Genomic DNA, 24229 nt, shown 5'->3' on the forward strand with positions numbered 1-24229 from the left:
TAAATGTATTCTGCAAGCAAAACAAAAGTTTAATTACATGTAAAATCAAAATTTTTCAGTTATTTTCCTTTTTTCTATACCATCTTTACTTGTATAGAATTATCTTTGCCAAAAAGTCACATTGCAGTTGATTTGCCAACAAATAACAGTCAGAATATTTGGGTATTATTTTGTCATGCTGTAGTTGACCTTTGGCCATTTGGTCATACACTTGCTTTATTAGGTCCATCTTGCTAGTACTTAGTTGGATCCTCTTTTGCCTTCAGAGCTGTCTTAATTCTTGGTGTCACAGATTCAACAAGGTGTTGGAAACATTCCTCAGAGATTTTTCTCCATATTGATATGAAAGCATCACAGTTGCTGCAGATTTGTTGGCTCCACATCTCTGATGAGAATCTCCCGTTCCACCACATCCCAAAGATGCTCTATTGGACTGAGATCTGGTAACTGTGGAGGCCACAGGAGTACAGTGAACTCGTCATGTTCAATAAACCAGTTGGAGATTATTTGAGCTTTGTGAAATAGTGCATTATTCTGCTCGAAGTCGCCATCAAGAGATGACACACTGCATTCATTAAGGAATGGACATGGCCAGCAGTAATAATCAGGTAAGCTGTGGCTTTTAAACGTTGCTCAGTATATACTAAGGGACCTAAAGTGTGGCAAGAAAATATCCCCCACACCAATACACCAGCGGCAGCCGGAGCCTTGATGCAAGGTTGACTGGATCCATGCTTTCATGGTATTTACATCTAATTCTGACCCTACCATCTTGATCCGACCAGGTAACTTCTTCCATTGTTCAGGTTTGGTGAGTCTGTATGACGTGTAGCTTCAGTTTCTTGTTCTTAGCTGAGAGGAGTGGCCTCCAGTGTGGTCTTCTGTTGCTGTATCTCATCTGCTACAAGGTTCATTGTGTTGTGCGTTCAGAGGCGCTAGTCTGCATACCTTGGCTGGAACCAGTAGTTATATGAGTCACTGTTTCCTTTCTATCATCTCCAACCAGTCAGCCCATTTCCCACAGACATTAACAAGACATTTTTGTCCAGACAACTGCTGCTCACTGGATATTTTCTCTTTTCCAGACCATTTTCTGTAAACCCTAGAGATGGTTGTGCATGAAAATCCCAGTAGATCAGCAGTTTCTGAATACACAGACCAGCACATCTATCGCCAAGAACCACATCACATTCAAAATAATTTAAATTCCCTTTTTTGTTGTTGTTTTTCTGATGCTCTGTTTAAACTTGAGCAAGTTCCCATGTAACCATGTATTTGCCTAAATGCACCAAGTTGGTACCATGTGATTGGCTGATTAGCCATTTGTCTTAGCAGGTAATTCAACATGTGGACCTAATAAAGTCAATGAAGTACATTTTATATGTGGCACCTTGCATATAAATTCTAGATTTGTTGTCAAAATATATTACAGGAGCTCACAGAAAGCTATATTTTTTAAGAACAAAGTCTTGTTAATCTTTGAGTCAGAGCAAAATTATTGTTTTTTTCAGAGATTTTATGCTCATGAGGCTCAGCAACCAGAAAACCTTATACCTGGTGCAGAAGAAGAAAATGTGCCCTACTACATGTCAGAACACAGACATAAAAAGTCCAACACATTTTTTTTCATATTTTTATATAATTTTATTAATGCACATTCCTTTCATTCACCTCATTTGAGTTATGATTTTGTACCGTTAGATTTTCTTTTTTTTTTCTTCTTCTTCTTTAAAGTATGATATACACGCTAGTAGCACTGAGTAATGGCAACATGCTGCTGCTGTGATCCTGAACAAAAATCCTATCTCTGGTTTTACTTGGTGGTGGTTATGAAGCAATTACAACAGACTAGACCACACTTCACTGAAGGACTGACCTCTGCAGGATGCTTTGGTGGCCAGTCACTCTGTAAACTCTTCTCTCATAGGTTGTTATGTTTGTGTTGCTCTGTGTTAAACCAATTAGAGCTAGATTGTGTCTGCATTCAAGAAAAAAGAGGAGAAAGGTGAGGAGAAAGCAGACAGCTGGAACAGATTTGGTGATCATTTCACCTTTTTCTGGGAATAAAGGTTTGCATGAGTGAACTACAGGTGCTCCATTAGATTTTAGATTTTGATAAGGTGCAAAGAGATGCTCCACCTTTTAACCTCATTCTCTACTGATTACAGTTGGAATCCGGACCAGTTAACAATAATCCTATCAGGACCAAGGTCACTTGAGAACAAAGTACTTCACTGTAAGCAATGCAATCTTGTCAAGCAGTTCAGTCCAACAATGGCATCACCTTAATGCTGTGCATCTTCTGCTTTCAGTGTTGCACTCCAGACTAGCATGTATCATTGTGAGGTATATGTTATGACAGCTGTGATACAGTATGATAAATCCACTTGATGTTATAGTTTGGACATGAAAAGACCTTTCAGTGATGTACATAAGGAGATATTGCACTGATGATCACCTCAGACCCTCAAACACATTCGACACAAATATAGTCATGTACAGTTTTGTTGAGTTGAATCAGGGGTCTCATTTACAAATAATGTACATGATTTTCTTAGTTGTGAGATCCTTATAAAAATGTGCTTACTCATCATAAAATGAACTATGCTCATTTCTGTTCTGCACATTGATTCCCAAGTAACCTTTTTTTTTGTCATTTTTTTAACGTTTGAACACTAATTAGCCTAAATGAGCAAACAATGGAGAACTCAACATTAATGAAGACCTTCTCTTCATTCTTCAACACGTATGCATGTAGATTTTAGACAGGAAATTATTTTTATATGGAAATTAGAACCAAATATACTCTGTAGCCATCAATAACAATCCAAGTATTGCTTAACACAGAAATTGTTTGATTCCAAAACCTTCCCATAAATGAGATCTTATGTACTCAACAAAATGTGTTGACTCTCTGGGAACCAAAGTGGTATCACTTGGAGAAAAAAAATAATAATACAGAATATTTACAGCTAACTGTAAAAGATTGTGTGTAACCTGTAGAAGAAAAGCTCATGTTTTAAAGCAGAAATACTACTGCACTGCTCTCTAGTGCTATTATTGCAAAGTGAATAGGGCAAAGATTATGAGTCAGTTATGCTTGCAATCTCCAGGAGCACTGCTCCAAAGGAGAGGTTCAATCGCTGCTGTTGCTCAACAGAGAAAAAGAGGACGTTATGTTGTGAGGAACTATACAATAACACCATTCCACATTCAAAATGCTTAGATGTTGATGCATTGTCTAGTAAAGTCATCTCAGCTGTCTCAAGTACGCATGTCTTGCAGCATCAGAAGCTTGTTCTCTGATGCTAACAAGCACTTATCTTCCATTTTAGTGTGAAAAGAGTACATTAGTGAGCGGTGCAACATTGTGTGATCAACAGTACTGAGTCACTGGAGATGGAGAGGTGTCCCTGCACCTCATTCACTGCCCCTAACTTGGGAAATTATGCAAACATCTTCAAAAAGTGGGAGTAGAGTGCAGCAAAAAACATGTCCCGATAGCCACAGGAGATGGCTAAAAAAAATTATTATTCACCTTCTTTGAAAATCAAATAAATTTGATATAATAAATAGTCTTGCAATTTTATCATTAATCTGATCTGAAGAGGCTGTATACTTGTATGTTGTGATACAGCCTGACTTACTGTTCTCTTAAAGGCTCTCAGCTCCACATTCATATATATCTGAGTTTATAATTTAGTAACACTTTGACAAAATGACTCCGTCTCCCAACATTCTCGTCACTGCATGTCGGTGTTGACGCGGTCCTGAAAGATGTACAAGTTGTTTGTGGCTGCTATAGCGATTATATTCTCAGATGGGTGCCAAGCCATGTGTAGGATTTTCTTGGTGAAGTCCAGGCTGTCGACGCCCACATCACCACGGCGACGCTTGCCACCGGTATATACACGGCGGGTGCGCAGCACAGCCCGAGGCTTGCTGCTCTCCCGCCATGCCTCCAGGGTTACACCTCGGCCCGTCTCCCTGTCAAACATCCGGAAGAAGCTGTTGTACGCCCCTGTCATGATCACACTGGATCAGAGAAGAGGAGAGGAGGAATGGCAGGATAAAGAAGTGGGAAAAGTAAATCAACACTGAAGGCAAGAGGATTGATTTGACATCTGCAAAGCTTGTCTCTGACATTGATTTAAATGTCAGGGAACAGTAGAGGGAAGGTATTAAGAAAATCACAGTAAGCACAGACAGGACCACCTACGTAGCGTTCAAATGCACTTGCATATACTGTTCATTATTCGTTTCCAGCAACTACTTACTTGTCTGAGCTGTTCCAGACACACTCAAACTTGTCAAAGATGCAGTCGTTCTCATACAGAGAACACAGCTTACTCCTCAGGTATTCATGGACCTGTAGATGGAGTGAAGATTCAGCTTTCAGGGATAACTTCTACAACACTGCATGGGTTCAAAATCCACATGAATCTCAAACTCCTCTTTTTTTTGCTCACGTAATAATGCACAATATTTCCACTGACAATACCTGAACCCATGCAGTTTAGTCTAACAATGAAGGGCTTCCTTTATTTCACAGATTGATATTGTTTAAAAAAAAATGAAGCAAGTTTTCAGTAAAAGAAAAGATATGAACACCAATCTGGAAACAGTGCTATCTTACTTGGTAGGTTTCCACCGGGCCTTTGTCCATATTCAGGTCCCACACCTTTGCGGTGAGGTAGTCTCTTGTCAGCAGGTAGCGCCCGCTGTGGCTGAACTTGACATCCGACACAGAGGAAATAATCTCTGAGAAGAAGGAGCGGCTCCCTGGATCCTCAGGCTCCTCGAAGACTATTAAACACAGAGTGGTTAGTTGCATTTCATTGATTTTATGCACATATCAATTAACTGCATGTAATTACAAAGAAAAGCTCTGTGAGCTCACGTTTGGTGTGTTTGTCACAGAGTGCAGAGGATCTCATGTCACAGAGGCGCAGAGTTCCCTTGCTGCTGCTGTACACAAACAAGTGGCAGTGCTGAGGGTGGAACTCTGCTGCTGTTATCACCTCCGTCAGATCTTCCATGTTGGCTGGTTTGATGTCAACAATATCTGAAAAGAAGGCCTGTAAAGGAACAAAAGACCTGGGGATGACTGTATTCATGTTTGTCACTCGTATTCGTTCATCTTTCTCAACCACGGCAATTTCAGACGAATCTCTTATTTTTCAGACTGACTAAGTTCCATCATCAAACCTAAGTACATAATCACAACCAAATAACACACCCCTACCAACCCCCAATATGCATGCACACACTGTTCCTCACTTTGTCCTATTTGTGGTAGTCCTATGTGGTTCAGTAGAAAGTGTACTGCTGAGTAAATTATTTAGACTCGTCTCCTCCATAGATGCCGCTATGATTTTCTGGGTCAGCTTCCATTTGAATGGAAAACACTAAAGGCAGCCAGTATAGCACGCTCCAGCCTGAGCTGAATACACACAGCTCTCCAATTGAAACATATCTAATCATACACTACTTATGTACTGTTTGCATTAGGTTTTGAGGACGATTTAAGAAGAAAACAAGTGTATTTTAGCTGTGTGCTAAAAGCTGTGTCGACAGTATAATCTTCAAATCTGTGAAAGATGTGGAAGACGTATTGCCACATTTATAGATGCTTGTGATTTACATGCATTTATGCTCAAACCAAAACATCATCACATTCTATGAATTTTCATTTGGGAAACTATTTACATAGATGTGAACTGAACCTAAAAATATCATTTATAAAAATCAGTAAAAAGCAAATGTCTTGCAGACATGAACTTGCGGTTTATTCTTCCTGTTGCAGAAATTGATTTTTACTATTCCAAGAGAAGCAAAGGATCATACTTCTCTGCAGTTTGGGGAATTTTATACTCTGACACCTGAGAAGCACCCCCCCAGTGATGGATTGAGTAGCACACAAAAATTTGAGAATATTTGTGACAGCAGCATTAAAACTAAAAACAAAACGGGATAAATATAGCCCAAGATGGTTCCAAAGGATACTAAAACTGCGGTCTGTGATGCCCAGGTGCCACATATTGATCCGGAGGTCATCGGCAGATAAGTAGGTTTCCCCGTCACTGTTGACAGAGATGGAGTTGACATGGTAGGTATGTCCATTTGAGAATACCCTCCTGGGACGGACCTCCACCATCAGATCTGTTGGTTTCAGTACTGGCACCTTACACAGAGAGATGTGGAAGATTGAAGGTAAGAAAAAGAAGGATAGAAAGACAACAAGGAAGACAAGAAAGGACATCAGAGGACAACAGAGTCAGCAGTCACACAAGAGACATCACAAATGTGTAAAAGGCAACCAACTGGCTTGCTCATTGAATGCCAACCTGATCCACAGATGACTGAACAAAATGAAAGTGTGTACACGTGTGCCATTGTACCTGCAGAGAGGTGATGGTAGAAATGTCCTTGATCCGTCCCTCCTCATCTTTCAAGTTGTATCCCTCTGGTCTCTTGTCTCTCTCACTCACCTTCCACAGTTTAATGGTCTTATCTATGACAGGAAGCAGGATATTCACATCAGGAATGTGCATTTGGAAAAGAAGGTAAATACATTTCTTGCAGTTTTAGAAAACTAGATGATCAGTGTTTCATCCTGCCATGGTAATATAAGGTACAGTCAGACTTAAATCATTTTAGGCTGTGGAGGAAGGTGTTTTTTAAAGCTCGATTGTGTCATTTTCAAAACCATTTAAAAATCCTCTTGTTACAGTTTGAGATGTCACTATTGCAATTCTCACCATTGGTGGAGAGCAGGAAATGTGCGGCATTCTGCTGTGGCAGCCACCGGATCTTGTTGATCTTCTCTTCTATTTCCAGACTCTTCAGGTAGTCAAAGTCTGGCTCATGGCTCTGGAAGGTGCTGTAGACATTGTACTCCCCAGAATCCCCTGTCTCCCCTGCCTCCTCTGCCTCCACTTTAGTCTGCAAAGTGTGACAAATACACAAATATCAGTGAACACATCTACAATCCATGTATGTATACCTGATAGGGACACTGCTGGGTACAGAGCTCTCATTGCTACAAAGTAGCCTGACCTCAGTCTCTCTTTGAAAGATGACCACTCGGCCACCTTTATCCCCTGTTGCCAGAAGGTCCCCGGTCTGGTTAAATTCCACCGTAGAGATGACATCAGCTGGGAGGGAGATAGGAAATTCAGATGCAATAAACAGAATGAGGCGATTAAAAAAAAGGAGACAAGGATAATCAAGCAGAAAAGTAGATGTGAATTTGATAAAGAAAAGATGTTTTTGCTGCCACAAACCAGCGACTCACCTTCAGTGACGTAGTCTCGCAGAAAGGTGTGGTTGATTTTGGGGCTCTCAGCGTCCTCGCCCATCTGAAGCTGAGGGAGGGTGACCCGCCAGTGCGCCCGTCCTGAGAGGAAGGGTCCAATCCGTGATCTCTCTTCCTGCCCAGCCTCCGCCCATGCTGCTAGGGCCTACCAGAGCGGCCTGAAGCAAGGCATCCTGGGAAACCGGCCGGCCACAATGAGAGGAGGTGTGAGGAGAAGATGAAGAGGAAGGAGACGGGGGTTTATGAAAGAAAAAAGGAAGTGATGCAAGAGGAGGGTGAAGAGCAAAATAGATGGTGAGGCTGGTGATGAAGGTGGATTTGGAAAGAAAAAAGGAGAGTTTTCATTAAGTAGGTTGGTAATACCTGCGCACAGCATCCCAAATGGTGTAAACTTAGAAATCAAATGCACTGGTTAGCAAAGACACGTGTGTAGAAGGCCTATTAGTACAGGAGCAAATCCCTGTGATGCAGAGTGGAGGAAAAGACAGAAATGAAGCCTTGCGTAACCTCTGGATGCATACAGAAATAAGTACAGGATGAAGACGGCATGAGCATCATTCATTCTGTGGTAATAAATGATCCCAGGGTGTGGTAATCATCTCCCCTACCTCTCTTGCTCTTTCACATTCACACATATACACTTCTCAAATAGATAGTCCTTGACGGAGATCAAAGGAGAATGCGATGTCTTGCCTGTGCTGTAGGAGGGAGTGTGGCAGGCCTCAGCACACCTACCAGTCCGCCTGCTGCTTGCTATTCCTGCTGCTGGTGTGTGTGCACGGTCCTCCGCTGCAGTGTGCTTGGGCAGGCCTGTGTGTGTCAGTCGAAGGGAGGGGAGAAGGACAGAGAAGAGAGAGCAAGGGTGGTGGTATGAAGAGGAGAGGCAAAGGAGGAGAAAAAAAGAGAAAGAGAGAGGGATAGCGAGGAGGATGGAAGACCGATGCCTGCTGATGCTGTAGATCTGATTCTGTGCAGCATCCACTGTGTCATGGCAGCCTCCTCCTCCTGGACCAGCCTATCACAGCACAGCTGTCACTGGTGGTTCCACCCATTGCAGGTGGTAAGGAGCATGTGGGACCAGCAGAGGGAGCCCTTCAATGCTGAGTGGTGGGCTGTAGCTGGACATAGTGTTTTCACATTTTATGTGAACAAAAAGTCACCAATTTTCATATATATAGTGTATTTTATTAATAAAAAAAACTATTTTTGTTCAAACACAATGCTTTGGTTTTTGTCTTAATTAAAGATTTGAATTATGCATTAGAAAAATAATTAAGGCGTTAAAAAAACAACAGCACACTGCTTTTTCAACTAATTTCTGTTAGGTTAAGATTTTTCTTTAAAAACACAACAGCAGCATTTTAAGCCTGGATGAGATGCCCTCAAACACTGCTCTTTATATATCCTCTTGCCTCTATAGAGAGAACAAGTCCCTATTATGATCATAAGTGATAATGCTTGACACTGATCTTCAGATTCTAACTGAACTTGACATTTCCTTCAAAAGTTTTCAGTATAAGCTATTCCAAAACAGTTCCTTTAAAATCCTACATGCATGATGTAACATGAAAAACATGAGTATGAATCAGCAAATGTTGTGGTGCCATTTCAAAAAGAACTATGCCAAATTTAGGACAAGCATTGGGCTACATATAAAAAAAAATCAGATATGATGACTGTGCAAGGCTAATTAGCTAAAATGAAGAAATACTTATCAAACTTGTGATTTGGCACAAAGCAAGTTTTTATTATTGAAGTTTAAGTTTTGATGCACCAGTGATTCAAAGCACACAATGCAGTAAATAACTAATGGTTAAAAAAATGATATCATTGGCTGTTTGCTTTCACAAAATTTCACTTTTTTTGTCTAAAAAAGTTTCATTTACACCTGCCACCCTTTTCCCGGTCTGTGCCACCGCCTGGTCCCCCCCTTTAAATTTTATAGCCCGCCCCTGACTAGCCTATGTAAACAAATGAAAAGCGACTTAAGACTTTTGCACTGTCACTGTTGACCGAGACCAATCAAACACTCAGACCTTCTGGTAGCCGGATGCACTTGATAAAATTAGATTAACAGTGGCCAATTCCTGATGGAGCAAAGCCTGAGCCTTCACCCAATCCATTAATTCTGTGTTGAAGTTTAAGTCGTTTACCTGTTCTGAGTAAACCTGTAGCGCCAGCCTAGCTAGCCTAAATAAAGGTCAGAGGATTATCTTCTTCGTAGATGTCGCCCTGCTCGCTGACACGTCACTAAACTGCCTCTCTACCTCCTCCTGCATGCCAGGTTTCTCCTTTTGCTCTACACGGACTGGGGGATGCTTTGCCAGCCTCTGAGCTGAAGCACCAGCGTTCATGGAGCCTGGCCGCCTGACTCCCCGGACATCTCCGGCTCCTGACGCTGGCTTGGACAAGTCTTTCCGCAGGATATCGGTAAACGACTCGCCGATGGTACAAGGATCGGGATGGCTCTTTTCCCCGCTGTGGAGTCCTCGATCAAAGATGCAAAGCGAAAAGTTTGGAGGCAATACGTCAAGCGATCAAGCATGGCTGGATGATCACTCTGACTTTACCAGGGCGTACTTTTCACGGAGAACTTCGGTGTAAGTTTTTTGTCCTACCCTAACCTAGGGACTTGACTTAATTGGCTACTATAAGTTTTATAATATTTAAAGGCAATAATATGCCTGAAAATGATTTAATTTGATTTATTTGAGCCTTTTTAAGGGTAGTGCATATTAATATACATCTATAATGTAAATATGTAGGATGATATCAAAGCTATTTTCTATTCTTGCCAGGTCAACACAATAAAATAAGAATAATAAAGAAATGAGATTAAGGTGCACAATAATAAGAAAATTAAGAAGGAAATCTATCTATCTATCTATCTATCTATCTATCTATCTATCTATCTATTCTACCACGTGAGTCATGTAATGTGTGCTGACTGATTCCAGGGTGAGTGGTCCCCAGCCAGAGATGGCCCCACATAGCCCCAGGTTTCCCAGGAGCAGTTCAGAACACTCTAACCTCCTCATGATGTCCCCTCATCGCAGAACTTCTGCCCCAGTTACCAGCTCACACCTGGACATGTCCTCATCACCAGACAGGCTCAACCCCCTCACTTCAAATCTCATGGCCCCTGAGTGGGCAGAACACTTGTGTCACTCCCCTTACTCTCCAAGATCTCCCCGCATCTCTCGCTTGAGTTTTTCCCCCTACCGTCCAATTTCTCCTATTTGCCCCTGCTCCCCAAACTTGTCCTACAGCCCACAGGTTCTGCCGCCAGTCGTGCCAAAGGTCGCTGCCTGTGGCCGCGGTGAGGGCTGCACGTGGATGATGGGGCTGCTGGGAGGAGGCCTAAGAGGAATGGGCTCTGTTGTAGAGCTCTGCCAGGGGGCTGTCAATCATGTTGCAGAGCTGCTGGTAGCTGAGGGTGGCAGCCTGTCACTTGTGATAAAAGACTCTGGTGGAAGGAGCAACTTGGAGGAGGTGATGAGCTTAACAGCAACTGGATGTTTGAGTGACAGCAGCCTGTGCAGTCATGCACATCAGGAGCTGTTAAAGGGCATCATGGAATGCGTGTTGGCTACAGGTTCACCAATGAACCTGAGGGATGCATCTGAGGTAAATCGTTTTGTGGATAAGTTGCAGTTTGTTGTAAGCTTTTCTCCTCACACAGCACAAAGTTGCAGGGGATTTAAAACCAGGAATAAGAGCTGGGCACATTTCCTGTGGCCTGATTTTAGGTGACAGCATGGCTGATTCGTGGAATGTTGGAGCGTGTCAGGGAGTCCCACATGATGCACCAACTTTTAATCCTTTTAGAGTCTACTTCCAGTGATAAAGCTCTGATTAAGCTACTAAGATGGTGATGTGCTGTCCTGAAGTGCAGTGCGTGCTTCACTGGCATGCCCTAACACATACACACCTGCATAATGAGGGAAGATGGCCCAACTCACTAAAAGGCTTACAACTGGTGCACTCTTCAACCTATTTGTTTTCACTGCCAATGTCATTAGGGATGAAGGCCAATTCTTAGCAGAGTTAATCCCTGGACAGCATGGGTGTGGACTGGTATTTCCAAGGCTGGTGAGCAATATCAATGTGGTTGCTTAAGCACACATTAGTTTAGATGACGCTAAATTGGGATAGGCGTTAAAATCTGTTGTTGCCAGATTAGTTGAAGATCTGAATGACGCAGTGGTGCCATGCACATGCTTACATGTCTGGCACATGTCTGCATGCTTGTGTCAAATTAGTATATATAAGTGATGTGCTACTCTGTGGTGTTATCTAAACATGCTTTCTTTCTTCATCTTGCAGGACCCCAGATTTAATGTATATAACAATCAGTCATCAAAGATCAGGACTGTTTTGAGCGTACCCATCAAGAACCACAGGGGAGAGGTAGAATTCATTATAATTATTTTGAGTGTATGTTTAGCATGTTGTGCTATTTTCTATTTGCACATGGCTCATGTTATTTATGGTAGATGTATTGAATATGTTTGTACTATTATGGGATAATTCACTGGATAGTGTCCATAGCAGACATTATTATCAAGGTTGTAAAACCATAAAAGCATGTCCTCTTTTTGTGGATAGGTGGTTGGCGTAGTGGTAATGATCAACAAAAGAAACGGTTGTGATGGCTCACTCTTTGCATTTACTAACATGGATGAAAAGGTGATTAGAGGTTTGGCTTTGTGGTAGTTGTTTTTGTGTTTGTTTTGTGTTTTTTTTTGTTTGTTTGTTTGGTTTTTTTGTACATTTTTTTTTTCAATAGTAACCTTAATTATATTTTTTTAGCTATCATCCAGCAGTAAAACTGGATTAAATTTGAATTTTATTGGTCAGGTGCTGTCAAATCATATGGATGTGTTGGGAATGGTTCTGGATAATGTTCAGCTCTATGAGAGCTCAAGGCAGGAGGCGAAACGCAGCCAGGTAGTTCAGCCACACATATATGGCTTTTTTTCTTCTTTTTTTTTTTTTTTTGCTATGATTAAATAAATGTCCATAATATCTGTCTTTGAATTTTTGTATGTGTGTGTGTGTGTGTGTGTTTCTGTCAGGCTTTAATAGAGATGGCAAAAGTATTATCAAGGGAGCATTATTCCTTTGAGGTTCTGCTGAGTAAGATGGCTGCCACTATCATGCCCTTCACACACGCTCAGTATTGCACCATCTTTATTCCCAGTGATCACTCTTCAGTTCCAGAGGATGAGGTGGATCATCCACATTGACTTAATTATTAGTTTAGTTTCTTAACAAAATTCTGAATCAAATCTTGTCTTATATAAGAAATTCTGTGTTTTCTTTTTTGTATTTTTCTGGCGACTAATATAGATTTTATTCTCGCGTGTGATACACTTGGAGTGTGAGGAGCTTGGATCAAGTTGCCAGATCTACAGAAGGTATTTCCTGCACACTGTGAAAGGCCATCATGTCAATAACTTTTTTCTTTCTGTTTTTGCTTTTGTTATCTAATACCAAATGAGTGGATTATTTTTCAGGGAGCGTGACATCAGCGACGTTGATCCATCGTATGCCTGTCGAACACTGATAGCCATGGAAACACTTAATATGGCCAAGAGCTCTGAGGAATCAATAAGGAGTATCATCTGCTGCCCTGTTAGGAACGAGAGGTCTGAAAATGTTATCGGTAAGTTCCTCTTTTGAATAGCACCACTGGATACTAAGGATTTATTACTCATCTGTTAGCTCTTCACATGGTTGCATGTTATAAACTATTACGCTTTCAAATGCACCAATAAGATCTTGTTTTAAAACTGTTTATATTCACTGTGTTTGTGGCTGTAGGCATAAAGAATCATGTTTATAAGATGGCTATTTCTATGTGAGTATAATTTGGGAATTATTGGAACTAAAAAGGATTATTTATTTATTTATTTTTTTTTGTAAGGTATGTTTTTTTAGGAGAAGAATTTAGGGTTGGTAGTCCTCAGCAACCCTGAACCTTTCTTTTTGGGGTTTTAAGCTGATCTTATGAGAGTAAAAAGGTCTTTTAATAATAAAAAAAAGAGTCTGAATTGGCAAGTTGCTCTTGTAAATATGCCCCAGCTTCTTTAACTATAATGGTTAGGAGTTGACAAATCCCCCTCGTGACCCTTGTTAAACCTCCAAAAAATCATCTTGCAAAATAGCCCTGCTGTTGTTTCCGCCGCAGATTTGATTAGATTGGTTAGATACGTTGATCCAAAACTGTATTTTTGACAGTCGTTGGTACACTGCAGTTCTTAGGTATAAAAAAAAAAAATCTGCTGATTATTGTTTGGCTGATGATGCTTTTTCATTTTTAGGGAATCAAAGTGAGTGCTGTTGGTATCCCTGACTTACTCAAAAGTTGTTGGTGTTGGTGCCCCTGACACAATGGGTGTGGCAAGATTAGCTTCATTATGGAGCTTCTAATCATGGCCAAGTGGCAAAATTTGATAGTTGGGTGGATTTCAATGTCCACCCACATCAGGTCATGTCTAATTTATGTTATTTCCACTCACAGTTTGTAACAGAGAACAGAGAGAGAACAACGACATCATTTCTAGTTTTGGATTCTAACCAAGAGCTGTTACAGCTAAGCTAATGCAATAGTTAATTAAAAATTTTACTTTCATCTTTACATCTGCTCCCTTCAAGATGTCATGAGGGCTTCCAATTTGCAGCAACATATAGATGTCTTTATTGTGTGGGTTTAATTTCACTTAACAATGCAAAATGAACTTTTAAGCATAGCAGCATACTGATTATTATCTTCTCTCTAGCTCTAACTGAAGAAGTTATCCGAATGATTATTATTATTATATTATATACGAGGACAAAATGTGAACTAACTGATGCTCACATCAGCTGGTACTTGGCTCCAGTGGATAAACTAGGATATCTTGTATAAAGCTGCATTATTTAGGTAGTTTAATTTCAAGCCGCTCCCATTTTGGTTTGTATCCCTCCGTTGCAGTTCACAGATAAGCCCCTGTAACAGGAGAGGGAGGAAAATCACAGGCTTTTTAGACAGCAGACCCAAGTTTGAGACTATATTGGGAAAGCTATGTATCACTTTCTTGTTTTCAGTTTACTTTTGGTTTAATTTTCTGTTTTATAGACTGTTGGCATCACAACTGCATGTTTTGTATTTAAGGTGGGCCAGTCTGAGATGGGATAGAGAAGATGGGACACATTTAATATTTCTTTATGACTTCTCCACCCTCTGTTTCTCTGTTATGATTTAGCTGTGTGTCAGCTCATGAACAAAAGGAGCAAAGACTCGGGTGAATTGGAAGCCTTTAATCGATATGATGAGCGGCTCCTGGAAGACCTGGCTGTGTACTGTGGCTTGGCCTTACAGTATGTTCAGGCTGTGCAGATCACTGAGGTGCGAAGGGCCAGTATAGAAGTCACACAGGAGGTGAGGAAACTATCTTATCATTATACTATTCATATCTTCAGCTGAGAGATTTGCAGTCCCAACCCTAAAAGTAAAAGTGCAATCTTTGCAGCACAGCTTTGGTTTTAGTTCCATTTCATTAACATTCAGCACTGTCAGGAAGTGCTAAATCCTATTTCTGAATGTTGCAGGACAAATCAACATGAGATCTTTTGATTCTTCAAAGTAACCACATGTGGTTCGACCACAGTTCTACAAATCCTGAGCATACTGCTAGGAAAGGTTTCAGGGTAGCTTTTTGCAGTCTTTCCCCATGCTATTTGAAGACAATGTGCATTTATTGGCTGCATAGTTCAAACCCTACAGGCAAGCCCATCTCAAACAAGTTCTGTGGGGATAAAGTTGGGTGACGGGCTGCAATGATAAGACTTATAAAATGATCCTGCTCTTTCTTTCCTGAGTAGTTTTTGCACAGCCTAGAGTTCTGCTTGAGGTCATTGTTGTGGCTTGTTAAGTGAGTCCCTAAGGTTATACCATGCCAACAAGTATGTCAGAGTTAAATCTGTCAGTTGAGTATGCCCTTGATTTGGTTAAGAAAACCTGCAGCAGAAATCCCCAAATGTTCCCTCATCCTTTCTTAACAGTGCATTTCATGCACTGAGTAATTGGGCTTTCATCTGTTCAATAAGCACAACATTCTGAGCCAAAGGTCTCAAACCTGGACATAGAAATCTGTTTTAGTCATCCTCGGTCCATTGGAGATGTTTCTTTTCCCACTTAGGTCTTTTCTACTTGGTTTGCTTGGTTAGAGTTCTTCTAGAAAATCAGATAAGTCAGCCACTTTTAGCCGTCTGTAGTGTGATGCTGACATGTTGCACGTGTCATTAGGCTGAGCTTTGAGCTGGGAAAGAGTTAAGCATCTGTCACGCAGACTGCAAACACAGAGAAACTCATCCGTTGAAGAGAAAGTTACACTGGTTACACTGTGGGACAGGTCAAAGTGCAACACAGTGAGCTAATGCTAATGCTAAACTACACCTACTGATCATTTCTTCTTCTTCTTTTCCTTCTTCTCCTCCTCCTCTTCCTCCTCCCCCTTCTTCTAACCCTTCTCCCCTCACCTGCAACTCCACTGTAAATATTATGTTCTTGCAGAATGACAGGACACAGTCTATTGATCCTGAATCTTTGGAAGCAGTTGCATTCCTTTCTAAATACAAAAAATACTGCCTTTAAAAGATGCTTAAGAACAATAATTGCACAGCTTTAACATTAAATATAGCTTTTTGTTGTGTTGTTGCTGTGCTGTTTTTTCATTGATCTATTACAAATCTACTATATGAGTTCACAGTAGTTAAATTTATAGTAATTGTGTTCATATAATAAAAAACCAAAGGATTGTGTTGTAGCTTCTCTTTGATTCAATGTCCCTTCATGGGTATGTACAGAAAGAATTAAACTCTCTTTTAACAGAAAGGAAGACTTCCAGTAGAACACCCTTCAGGGAGGGCGGCTATATGCCTCGACTGGTTGGGGGTGAAGAGGACAGCAAAGAGTAGTCAAGAAGCACTATAACTCTAAGCCAGGGATCCCTGCTGAGCAAAAAAAATAAAATAGAATAGTATACTACATGTAAAAAAAAGTAATATTTTACTAAATCTGTGCTGCAAAGCTTGAAATAGGTCTTTTTTGGTGTATTTAAACTGTGTTCAGCATTCAGATGTTTGTGTCTTTGCTTCGGTCTTTCAGGTTCTTGCCTATCATATCACTGCAGCAGAGCAGGAAATCCAGGCGTTGCAGGTGACTTTTAAATGAGGATTTTAGTCTTTGTAAATCTGGACTTGAATTCTTCATCCTTTAGTTTCTTAATAAAAGAAAAAATGTTTGGTGTCTATTCAGTTTTGCAAGAGAGCATTATAAAGGCAGCTGCAGTGTAATCCAGTAAGCAGCAGTCTGTGTTGAAGTTTTTACAGTTTAAGTCAAAATGAAAACACAGAATACGAAAAGATGCATTGTTACCCATTTAAAGAACAGCTACCCACAACTTCAGCATGTCCCAGTGATCTATAAAACTTAAACTGTTCTTTGTTATTTTAATCTGTCAGGTAGCATCTACATTTTCAACATGTCATCTTTCATTTATATTTTTCCAGATGGCGCTCTACTTCTTTTCACACATACTCTGTGGTGTGGCTGCTCTGTTCTCCTTTTTTCATTTGTTTTTATCAGTGTCAAAAAGTTGTGGATTTTGTCCCTTCAGGAGTGATAAACAGGCTTTCATCCTTAACATAAATCTAAATACTCTTGATCAGCTCTTACGTCTGCCTGAGAGTAGCTAAAACAAACCTTTCATTGCATGTAGCTTACACTGTACAAATAGAAAAATAATCACTTTTTATTTACTGAGAGTTTGACAGGAACATTATCTTTTTATATTACATTGTTTTGCCTATTGTTTGTTTGTTTTTGTTTTTTTCTGTTTTCAGGAGGCCAATATTCCCTCAGCTGAATCATTGAGTATTCTAGACTTCCATTTCTCTGATTTTGGCTTACCAGAGGATCGAACCGCCCAGGCCACTGTTCGCATGTTTCTGGACCTTAACTTGGTGCAGGATTTTAACATTGATTACAAGGTAACTGACATGCTGGTTTTTTACTAAAATAGATTGAGATACTGGAAATAATAAACTGGAAATAGATATTGTTTAGCCATAATATCATTTAAATATGAGGGTAAAAGATCCATCCAGATGGGTTTAAACAAAGATTCTGAAGCTTTGTTGCTAATAAAATCAACTAGCAATTAGACAGAAAAAAATCCCATAACCTTCTTAAAAGATTCCCAAATCATTTGACCATTTTCCTACTATTCACCACCTTTGATACATGTCCTTTGCTCTCAGAGTTTGTGCCAGTGGGTCCTAAGTGTGAGGCGTGGCTACAGGAGCAACGTGCCTTATCACAACTGGAGCCATGCACTGAGCACTGCTCAAAGCATGTTTGCCATGCTCATGGCTACGGACCAGCTCCAGGTTAGTGCATCTATATCTATCAAATCTGATTCTTTAATTGGAAAACCAATTTACAGTTTAGGCATGCCTACCCTGCATCTCAGGAGAGTAGGCCTTTGATAACTTCTTATATTTAGGTTACAATCCATTTTACTGTCTAATAATGGCAATATTTTGTTATTTGTTCATCTAAGTTTAGAAGCTGAGGTGTTTAGTGCAGCTGTATCAGATGTGAACTGACAGGGATCCTTTGTGGATTGTTCTCTGAATTTTTGTTGCAGGAGGTTCATTTTAAACCTCTCCTATTAGCTGCTTTGTGTTAGCTGCTTGGTGATTTTGTCCTTTTATATATTTTAATGCTGTCACTACAGCCATATGAAATTATCACTATGTAATTATTGTATGTATAATCTGTCTTAAAGTGGGATGTGCTTTGGTGTATGTTGTCTATGGTTTTGGGATTAACAAACATGTTATATCCAGTGTTTAAAGGTGGCCCACAATTCTGGATTCTTTGGGTCTGTCGCCAAACCTGCTAAGTCTTGTTGTGGAAATCAGTGTTTTGTTTTTTTGTTTTGGTCTAATTAAAGCACAAATAAGCACACATCACAGAAAATGGTGTAATTAACACCAAAAACATTAATGATTTAACCAGTCAAAACCTATTTTTAAAAAAATGAGCAGCGCTTTTACCAGTCTTTTACCATCTACTGCCATCTTACACTTGGTTTTTTATGCAAAACTTGGACTTTAAATTGATTTACCTATAGGACCTCAAAATCTCAGTCATATTACACTTTATAATCAGCATAAGTCCTTTAAATATATATGGGATCTAATTTACGTAATTCCTCCTCCTGATCATTTGAAGGTTAATATTTTAATGCAAAGTATTGTTTTTGGCAGGACCCTTCTCTAACACAGTAGTTGACTGGTGGTACATTAGTTATTTAGCAGACGCTTTTATCCAAAGCGACTTACAGTGGTTAGGCAGTAGCATTAAGGATCTTGCCTAAGGAGTCAACTAGGTCACCCACCTGGGAGACAGATGCCCTGGCAGCTGAGCTAACCAGTCCCTAAACAGGGTGGTAGACAGGGTTTATATTTCGGCTATGCAGGGGCAGATCTAAAAAAGTTTTGAAAGGGGGCTAGGCAGTGGCACTGACCAGGAAAAGGGGGGCACAAATGAGACCTTTTTTAGGTTTTTTAGGTCTAGATTTTATGAAATATTGAACTGATTGTTACAACTAAAGTGATCATCTAATGTAAAAAGTGAAGAAAACCTAGTTAAACAAGCAACCAATGATCTATTTTATCAACAGGTGTTTACTTTGATTGATGCTGCTGTAGGACTTTTATCACTACTGCACAAACACTTCAATGGCTCGTTCTGTTTATACAATACAGTAAATGGGCAAATTTCAGGCATTGTCGCGATTGGGGATTAATCATGATTAATTTGTATGCTGTGATTAATCATGATTCATTTGAAAGCTGTGATTATACTGATTAAAAATTTTAATCATTTCAAGCCATACTGCCGACATTTTCTCAATGACTTAATTATTACTTTCATGCATGTAATTTTTGGAATTATCCATCCATCCTTTTTCTGTACCGCTTAGTCGTGGGGGGAGCGGGAGCCTATCCCAGCAATTAGCAGGCGAGAGGCAGGGTCCACCCTAAACAGGTCGCCAGGCCATCGCAGGGCCTTTTATGGAATTAAAAATGTGAAAATTATTCATCTCTGTTTTGCAAAGATCAAGCTCATGTGTTTGAACTGTTTGTATTCAGTCTTCACGATTATTTGAATCGAAAAGTAGCTGTTGTAATAGCTGGAACAAACAGTAGTTTCCTGAAAAGTAAAATTATTCTTTTTATTCCATCTCACTATGTATGTTTTGCTGTTTCTAACTAGACCAAACTTCCTCTGAAATGATGATGAAATGTATATAAAATACAGCTATCAGCATACAGGTTTCCCAACTTAAATAGGTTTTTATAGCTGTAACTATTTCTTTGTATCTCAGGATATATTTTCCCGTCTGGAGATCTTAGCATTGATGATAGCCACCCTCAACCATGATATCGATCACAGAGGAGTTAGTAACTCCTACATAGAAAGGTAAGCTTGACCACTTTGCTGTTTTAATGGTTTTCATGATTTACTCTTTTAGAAAAGTATTATTATTAAATCATATCCTACATTAACTCTAAATTTATATTTGGTTCTAGATTGTGAGTCACTCTATAAATTTGCAGCTCGTATAGTATTTTTTTACTCTGTTTTTTCTCATAGGTCTCAGCAGCCTTTATCTCAGTTGTATGGACACTCCTCCCTCGAGAACCACCACTATAACCTGTGCCTCTTCATCCTAAATAATACTGTAAGATCTCATTCACTTATTATTATTATTATTATTATTATCTTGTCTAATTCTTCTTTTTTTTGTTAATCTAGAAACCTGTAAACCTTTTACTTTTTTCAGCTAATCTTCCCACTTTTCGATCATTCTTTTTTTTTCCTATTCCATCTCTATTCTTTTTCCTGTCTGTTAACTTTTAGATTATACTTTACCTGATGCCCATCTAGACAAGCTGAGCTAAGATATTCACATAAATGAACATATGCATTAATATAAAATGAGATTAACTTAAATTCATGTGTTGTTTGTACCCGGCTGGTCACTAAGTGGACACTCTGTCTTCCAGGGGAGTCAGATTCTCAGCAGTCTGTCAAAGGAGGACCACAGAACTGTGCTGCACATGATCAAAAGAGCAATCCTTGCCACTGACTTAAACGTCTACATGCAGTATATATCAAAACATTTAGTTTCATAGTAGCTGCTACTTAAGCTTTGTGTCAGACTCGTTCTGACTTGATTCTTGTGACTTGTTTTTTTCTTTTAGGAGAAGAAAAGAGTTCTTTTCTCTTGCTGAGAAAAGCAGGGTGAACTGGAATAGTCAGAAACACAGAGATTTGTTGAGGTGAGAGTCAAATTCAGGGCATATTACAGTGATGCGTGTGATGGAACAGATAGGGGAGTTATCTTTTAAGTTATGTATTTACCCGCCAGGTCGATTCTGATGACAGCTAGTGACCTCTCTGCTATCACAAAGCCTTGGCCTGAACAACAAAGGGTAGGTCTCAAAAAAAATTTATTAGTCATATATAAACTCCGTGCTTCATCTCTCAGTTGTTTTCAGTTAAACTAAAGCTTAACCTCAGATTTCCTCCCTTCAGATTGCCAACCTTGTTGCCATGGAGTTCTTTGCACAAGGGGACAAAGAGAGAGAAGAGTTCAAAATCAAGCCTATTGTAAGTCGTGCCAGCTGGAGTTTATCTGATAGATAAAATGTCTGGACAATAAAATCTACAATAAATCCTGGTATGATGTGTGGAAACAGAAACTACATATAGATCATGGATGCAGATGGATGGATGAGGCCAAGGTGGATGTGGCTCAGAGGCTGACCGCGCAGGACATTTGTAGAAAATCAAAATAACTAAGAACAAAAATAAACGATATAGGCTTATGGAAAAGTAATCCCTCACTGTGTTGTCTTCTGCTCCATAAAGGATGTGTCTGCGTTTTTCAGTCCAGACACATACCATTGTTCATTTGCTCATTATGTGCAGTACTGTGTAAAATTCCTAAGCAAGTCTTATATATTGCCTTGAAAAAAGAAATAGGTGTGGGGCTTTATTGAAATGTGCGAAAAGAAATAGAAATACAGCCCAAAAGTAAAGAAGAGAGTTTGTAGAATTCGTACAAGCTTGAAAGTCAATATTTGGCACGATCACTTTTATTCTCTAATACAGTTCGAACCCTCATAGACAAGGTTTGTGGTATTTTTTAAGTAGTCTTCAGAAATACTTTCCAGGCTTCTTGAAGGACATTTCAAAGCTCTTCTTTGGATGTTGGCTTCCCTTTGTTCTTTTCACTGTCAAGATGATCCCACACTGCTTCAATAAGGTCTGAACTCTAGCGAGTATTCATCACTCTATAAGACCTGTTACCACTGTGCAGTTCAACTCTAATGTTATTTCATATACCTCATCCCCTTCACCTTGAGTTGTGTTGTCTGGCCTTTACTGTTCATATCACTGCAGACAGATTGTCTGCAGTGATATGAACTCTGTCAGTATGACAAAAATGATCCAAAGAAGTTGCCGATTTTAACTACACTTTCACTCTACACTTTCATCTTCACAAATAGCTACAAGGTGTTGGTCATGACCAAATGAATGGCATGATTAAAAGTGCACTCTGAAGGGGGATTGGGATCATATAAGGTGACAAGCATAGTTATCCAGAAAAGGTTCAGAGAAGAATTTCTGCTCACCAGCATCAAAAGAAGCCATTTGAGGTTGGTCAGCGTCTGGTCAGGATGCCCTCCAGACATCTCTTAGGGAAGGTTTTAGGCAGACACAGGACTCATCAGAGAAATTAAATCTGTTTCTTATCCGGTTAGATGCAAGGCCACCTCAGTGCTCCAGCAAACCAGCTGGAGGATGTGAGTGGTATTAGGGAGGTCTGAGGATGTTATGTTTTTTTCCCATGTTAGAAAAAGGATGTGGTTTTCAAACTGTAACAGATACCTTTTTTCTTCTCAGGACATAATGAACAGGGAAAACAGCACACGTCTGCCATATATGCAAGTTGAATACATTGATGACATTTGCTATCCGCTCTACAAGGTGCGTTATAGCTATAGGTGTTCAAAGTGTGTGGATGAATGCACATTGTACAGTGCATGCTTGTATTTACTTGTGCACGTTTTTAAGGAAAATCGTACATATTTCTACTCTCTCTTAAATTCTGCTCTTATCTTCATGAAGCATTCACTGTTTGTGATCCTCAGGCTGTATCAAGACTGTTTGATGCCTGCTCTCCATTGATGAATGCTTGTAAGAACAACAGAAAAAACTGGCTGCAACTTGCTGAAGACAAAGAGGAAGAAAAAGAAGAAAGCAATAGTAATTCAGTCTTGGAAATACAGAAAAGCAGTGAGGAAGAAAGACTCACAGAGGATGAAGAAACACAGGACGAAGAAAAAAGCACAGAGGATGATGAAACACAGGATGACGAACCACAGACAGAGGATTAGAGGAATGGACAGACAATGAGGATGGATGACTTTTGAAGCAGAAAGAAATTTTACCAGGCAATCTGTTGGTCTCCATCTTGTCTTTGACACATCCTCTTAATCAGTTTAAGTGGCAAAGACTGTCAGGCCTACACATTATGCTGGAATTATGTCCAAAAAGATTTAAAGCAAATTCAAGCGTAAGTCTAAACTCCACTATATGTGGTGTCAGTGAGGTCAAGTCTTCAATCTGTTTTATAGGCACTGAAGCTGTAACTGCCAAATTAATTTGATTCCATTCTGCAATCTTTCTGAAGAACTATTTTGATTTAGTCACTGACATTTACAAATTTGCAAATGCAAAATGCTAAAATGTGTGTGCAAAATCTAACATTTGCTAAATGTAGTTCTTCCCTACCTCATGTTATCAACTTAATACAATCAATTTGCAGTTTTACACAGTTTTTGATGTACTCAGGGAGTAGATTTGCACTGATATGAAATAAAATGTGTTATTTTTATAATAAATAAATAGGCGGCCTATTTACAATAGCTAGTGTTATCACTACAATTGTAAAACAATCAATTTAAATATTATTGTGAGATTGTGTATTGTTCTAAAATTTATCTGTAAAGTATATATTGCCGACTTGATGTGTCCCTACCCCTTAGGGCGCACCCTTTGGTCTTCAGGCCAGAGCTTCCTGAAGGTCCTAAAGACCCGTTTTAAAACCTGAGAAGACCTGGCTTTTCAGGCTGTAGCCCCCAGATTCTGAAATGACTTGCCCCTGTCCCTCTGTGTGGTCGACTCTGTGGACTCTTTTAAAAAGCAGTTGGAAACATATTCAGGAAAGCTTTTTGTTGATGGTTATTTATTTTATTATGTTATTTTATTGCACCCATTTATTTACAGCACTTTGTGATTTTATCTGTGAAAAGAGCTTTATAAATAAACTTACCTACCTACTTTTTGAGATAGTGTTCATGGCTGGTGACACTTCCTCCAGCAGTAGCTGAGGCAGCAAAGTTGGTCAGATTGTTGGTTCAGTCCCCAGCTTTCCCAGTGTAGGTGTTTAATTACCCTTAGACAAATTTTTTAACCCCACATTGCTCCAAGTTTGTTGACACTGTGAATGAAAAATATTATTCTGCTCTATAAAAGTATTAGTATGAGAACCTGAAAAGTGTTTCTGCAGTTAATGTCACTGTTGATGCAGTGTTGTGATAAGCCTTTGATTCTGAATTACAAGCACAGTTTTTTTTTTTTTTTAATGAATAAATGTGGATTTATTTCAGTTAGGTCACTTTAAATAACTGACCAAACACTATTGTGCCACAGAGCTGAATCATATATCTATTTTTCTGAAAATAAAGAAATTATCATTTCTGTTACGGCATTCATTC

At 39.6% G+C, this 24229-nt stretch overlaps 2 protein-coding genes across 3 annotated transcripts; one reads left to right on the forward strand and one right to left on the reverse strand.

Annotated features, from left to right (window-relative positions):
* Nucleotides 1-962: 962 nt before the first annotated feature.
* On the reverse strand, nt 963-8339 carry ppp2r2ca (protein phosphatase 2, regulatory subunit B, gamma a). 2 transcript variants are annotated; one of them, XM_041983733.1, is made up of 10 exons: nt 8054-8339; nt 7298-7491; nt 7060-7157; nt 6762-6945; nt 6402-6514; nt 6007-6184; nt 4901-5065; nt 4637-4806; nt 4278-4369; nt 963-4035 (listed from the first exon to the last, which is right to left on the reverse strand). In XM_041983733.1, exons 2-10 carry the CDS (start codon nt 7359-7361, stop codon nt 3744-3746), a joined length of 1356 nt encoding a protein of 451 aa, XP_041839667.1. In that variant the 5' UTR covers nt 7362-7491; nt 8054-8339; the 3' UTR covers nt 963-3743. The 2 variants fall into 2 exon arrangements, with proteins under 2 accessions (XP_041839667.1, XP_041839666.1); XM_041983732.1 differs by having other exon boundaries at nt 7298-7618.
* A 955-nt stretch (nt 8340-9294) lies between these two features.
* Nucleotides 9295-24165, forward strand: pde5aa (phosphodiesterase 5A, cGMP-specific, a). Its single transcript, XM_041983731.1, has 21 exons — nt 9295-9518; nt 9603-9918; nt 10276-10945; nt 11645-11728; nt 11927-12007; nt 12179-12268; nt 12397-12549; nt 12671-12738; nt 12838-12986; nt 14569-14744; nt 16473-16523; nt 17210-17356; nt 17627-17755; nt 19765-19859; nt 20034-20121; nt 20447-20547; nt 20645-20722; nt 20812-20875; nt 20979-21053; nt 22353-22436; nt 22601-24165. The coding sequence occupies exons 2-21, from the start codon at nt 9671-9673 to the stop codon at nt 22844-22846; spliced, it is 2877 nt and encodes a 958-aa protein (XP_041839665.1). The 5' UTR covers nt 9295-9518; nt 9603-9670; the 3' UTR covers nt 22847-24165.
* The last annotated feature ends 64 nt before the right edge of the window (nt 24166-24229 follow it).

Source organism: Melanotaenia boesemani, chromosome 4 (assembly GCF_017639745.1).
Source record: "Melanotaenia boesemani isolate fMelBoe1 chromosome 4, fMelBoe1.pri, whole genome shotgun sequence".
NCBI classification, from domain to species: domain Eukaryota; kingdom Metazoa; phylum Chordata; class Actinopteri; order Atheriniformes; family Melanotaeniidae; genus Melanotaenia; species Melanotaenia boesemani.

Coding starts and splice junctions, on each gene's coding strand:
- pde5aa (XM_041983731.1), top strand. CDS start 9,671: ATGGAGCCTGGCCGCCTGACTCCCCGGACATCTCCGGCTCCTGACGCT. Junction 16,524..17,209: donor AGGAAATCCAGGCGTTGCAG/GTGACTTTTAAA, acceptor TTCTGTTTTCAG/GAGGCCAATATTCCCTCAGC. Junction 19,860..20,033: donor AGTAACTCCTACATAGAAAG/GTAAGCTTGACC, acceptor TTTTTCTCATAG/GTCTCAGCAGCCTTTATCTC.
- ppp2r2ca (XM_041983733.1), bottom strand. CDS start 7,361: ATGGGCGAGGACGCTGAGAGCCCCAAAATCAACCACACCTTTCTGCGA. Junction 4,807..4,900: donor CTGTGACAAACACACCAAAC/GTGAGCTCACAG, acceptor TGTGTTTAATAG/TCTTCGAGGAGCCTGAGGAT. Junction 4,036..4,277: donor GTCTGGAACAGCTCAGACAA/GTAAGTAGTTGC, acceptor TCTCTGATCCAG/TGTGATCATGACAGGGGCGT.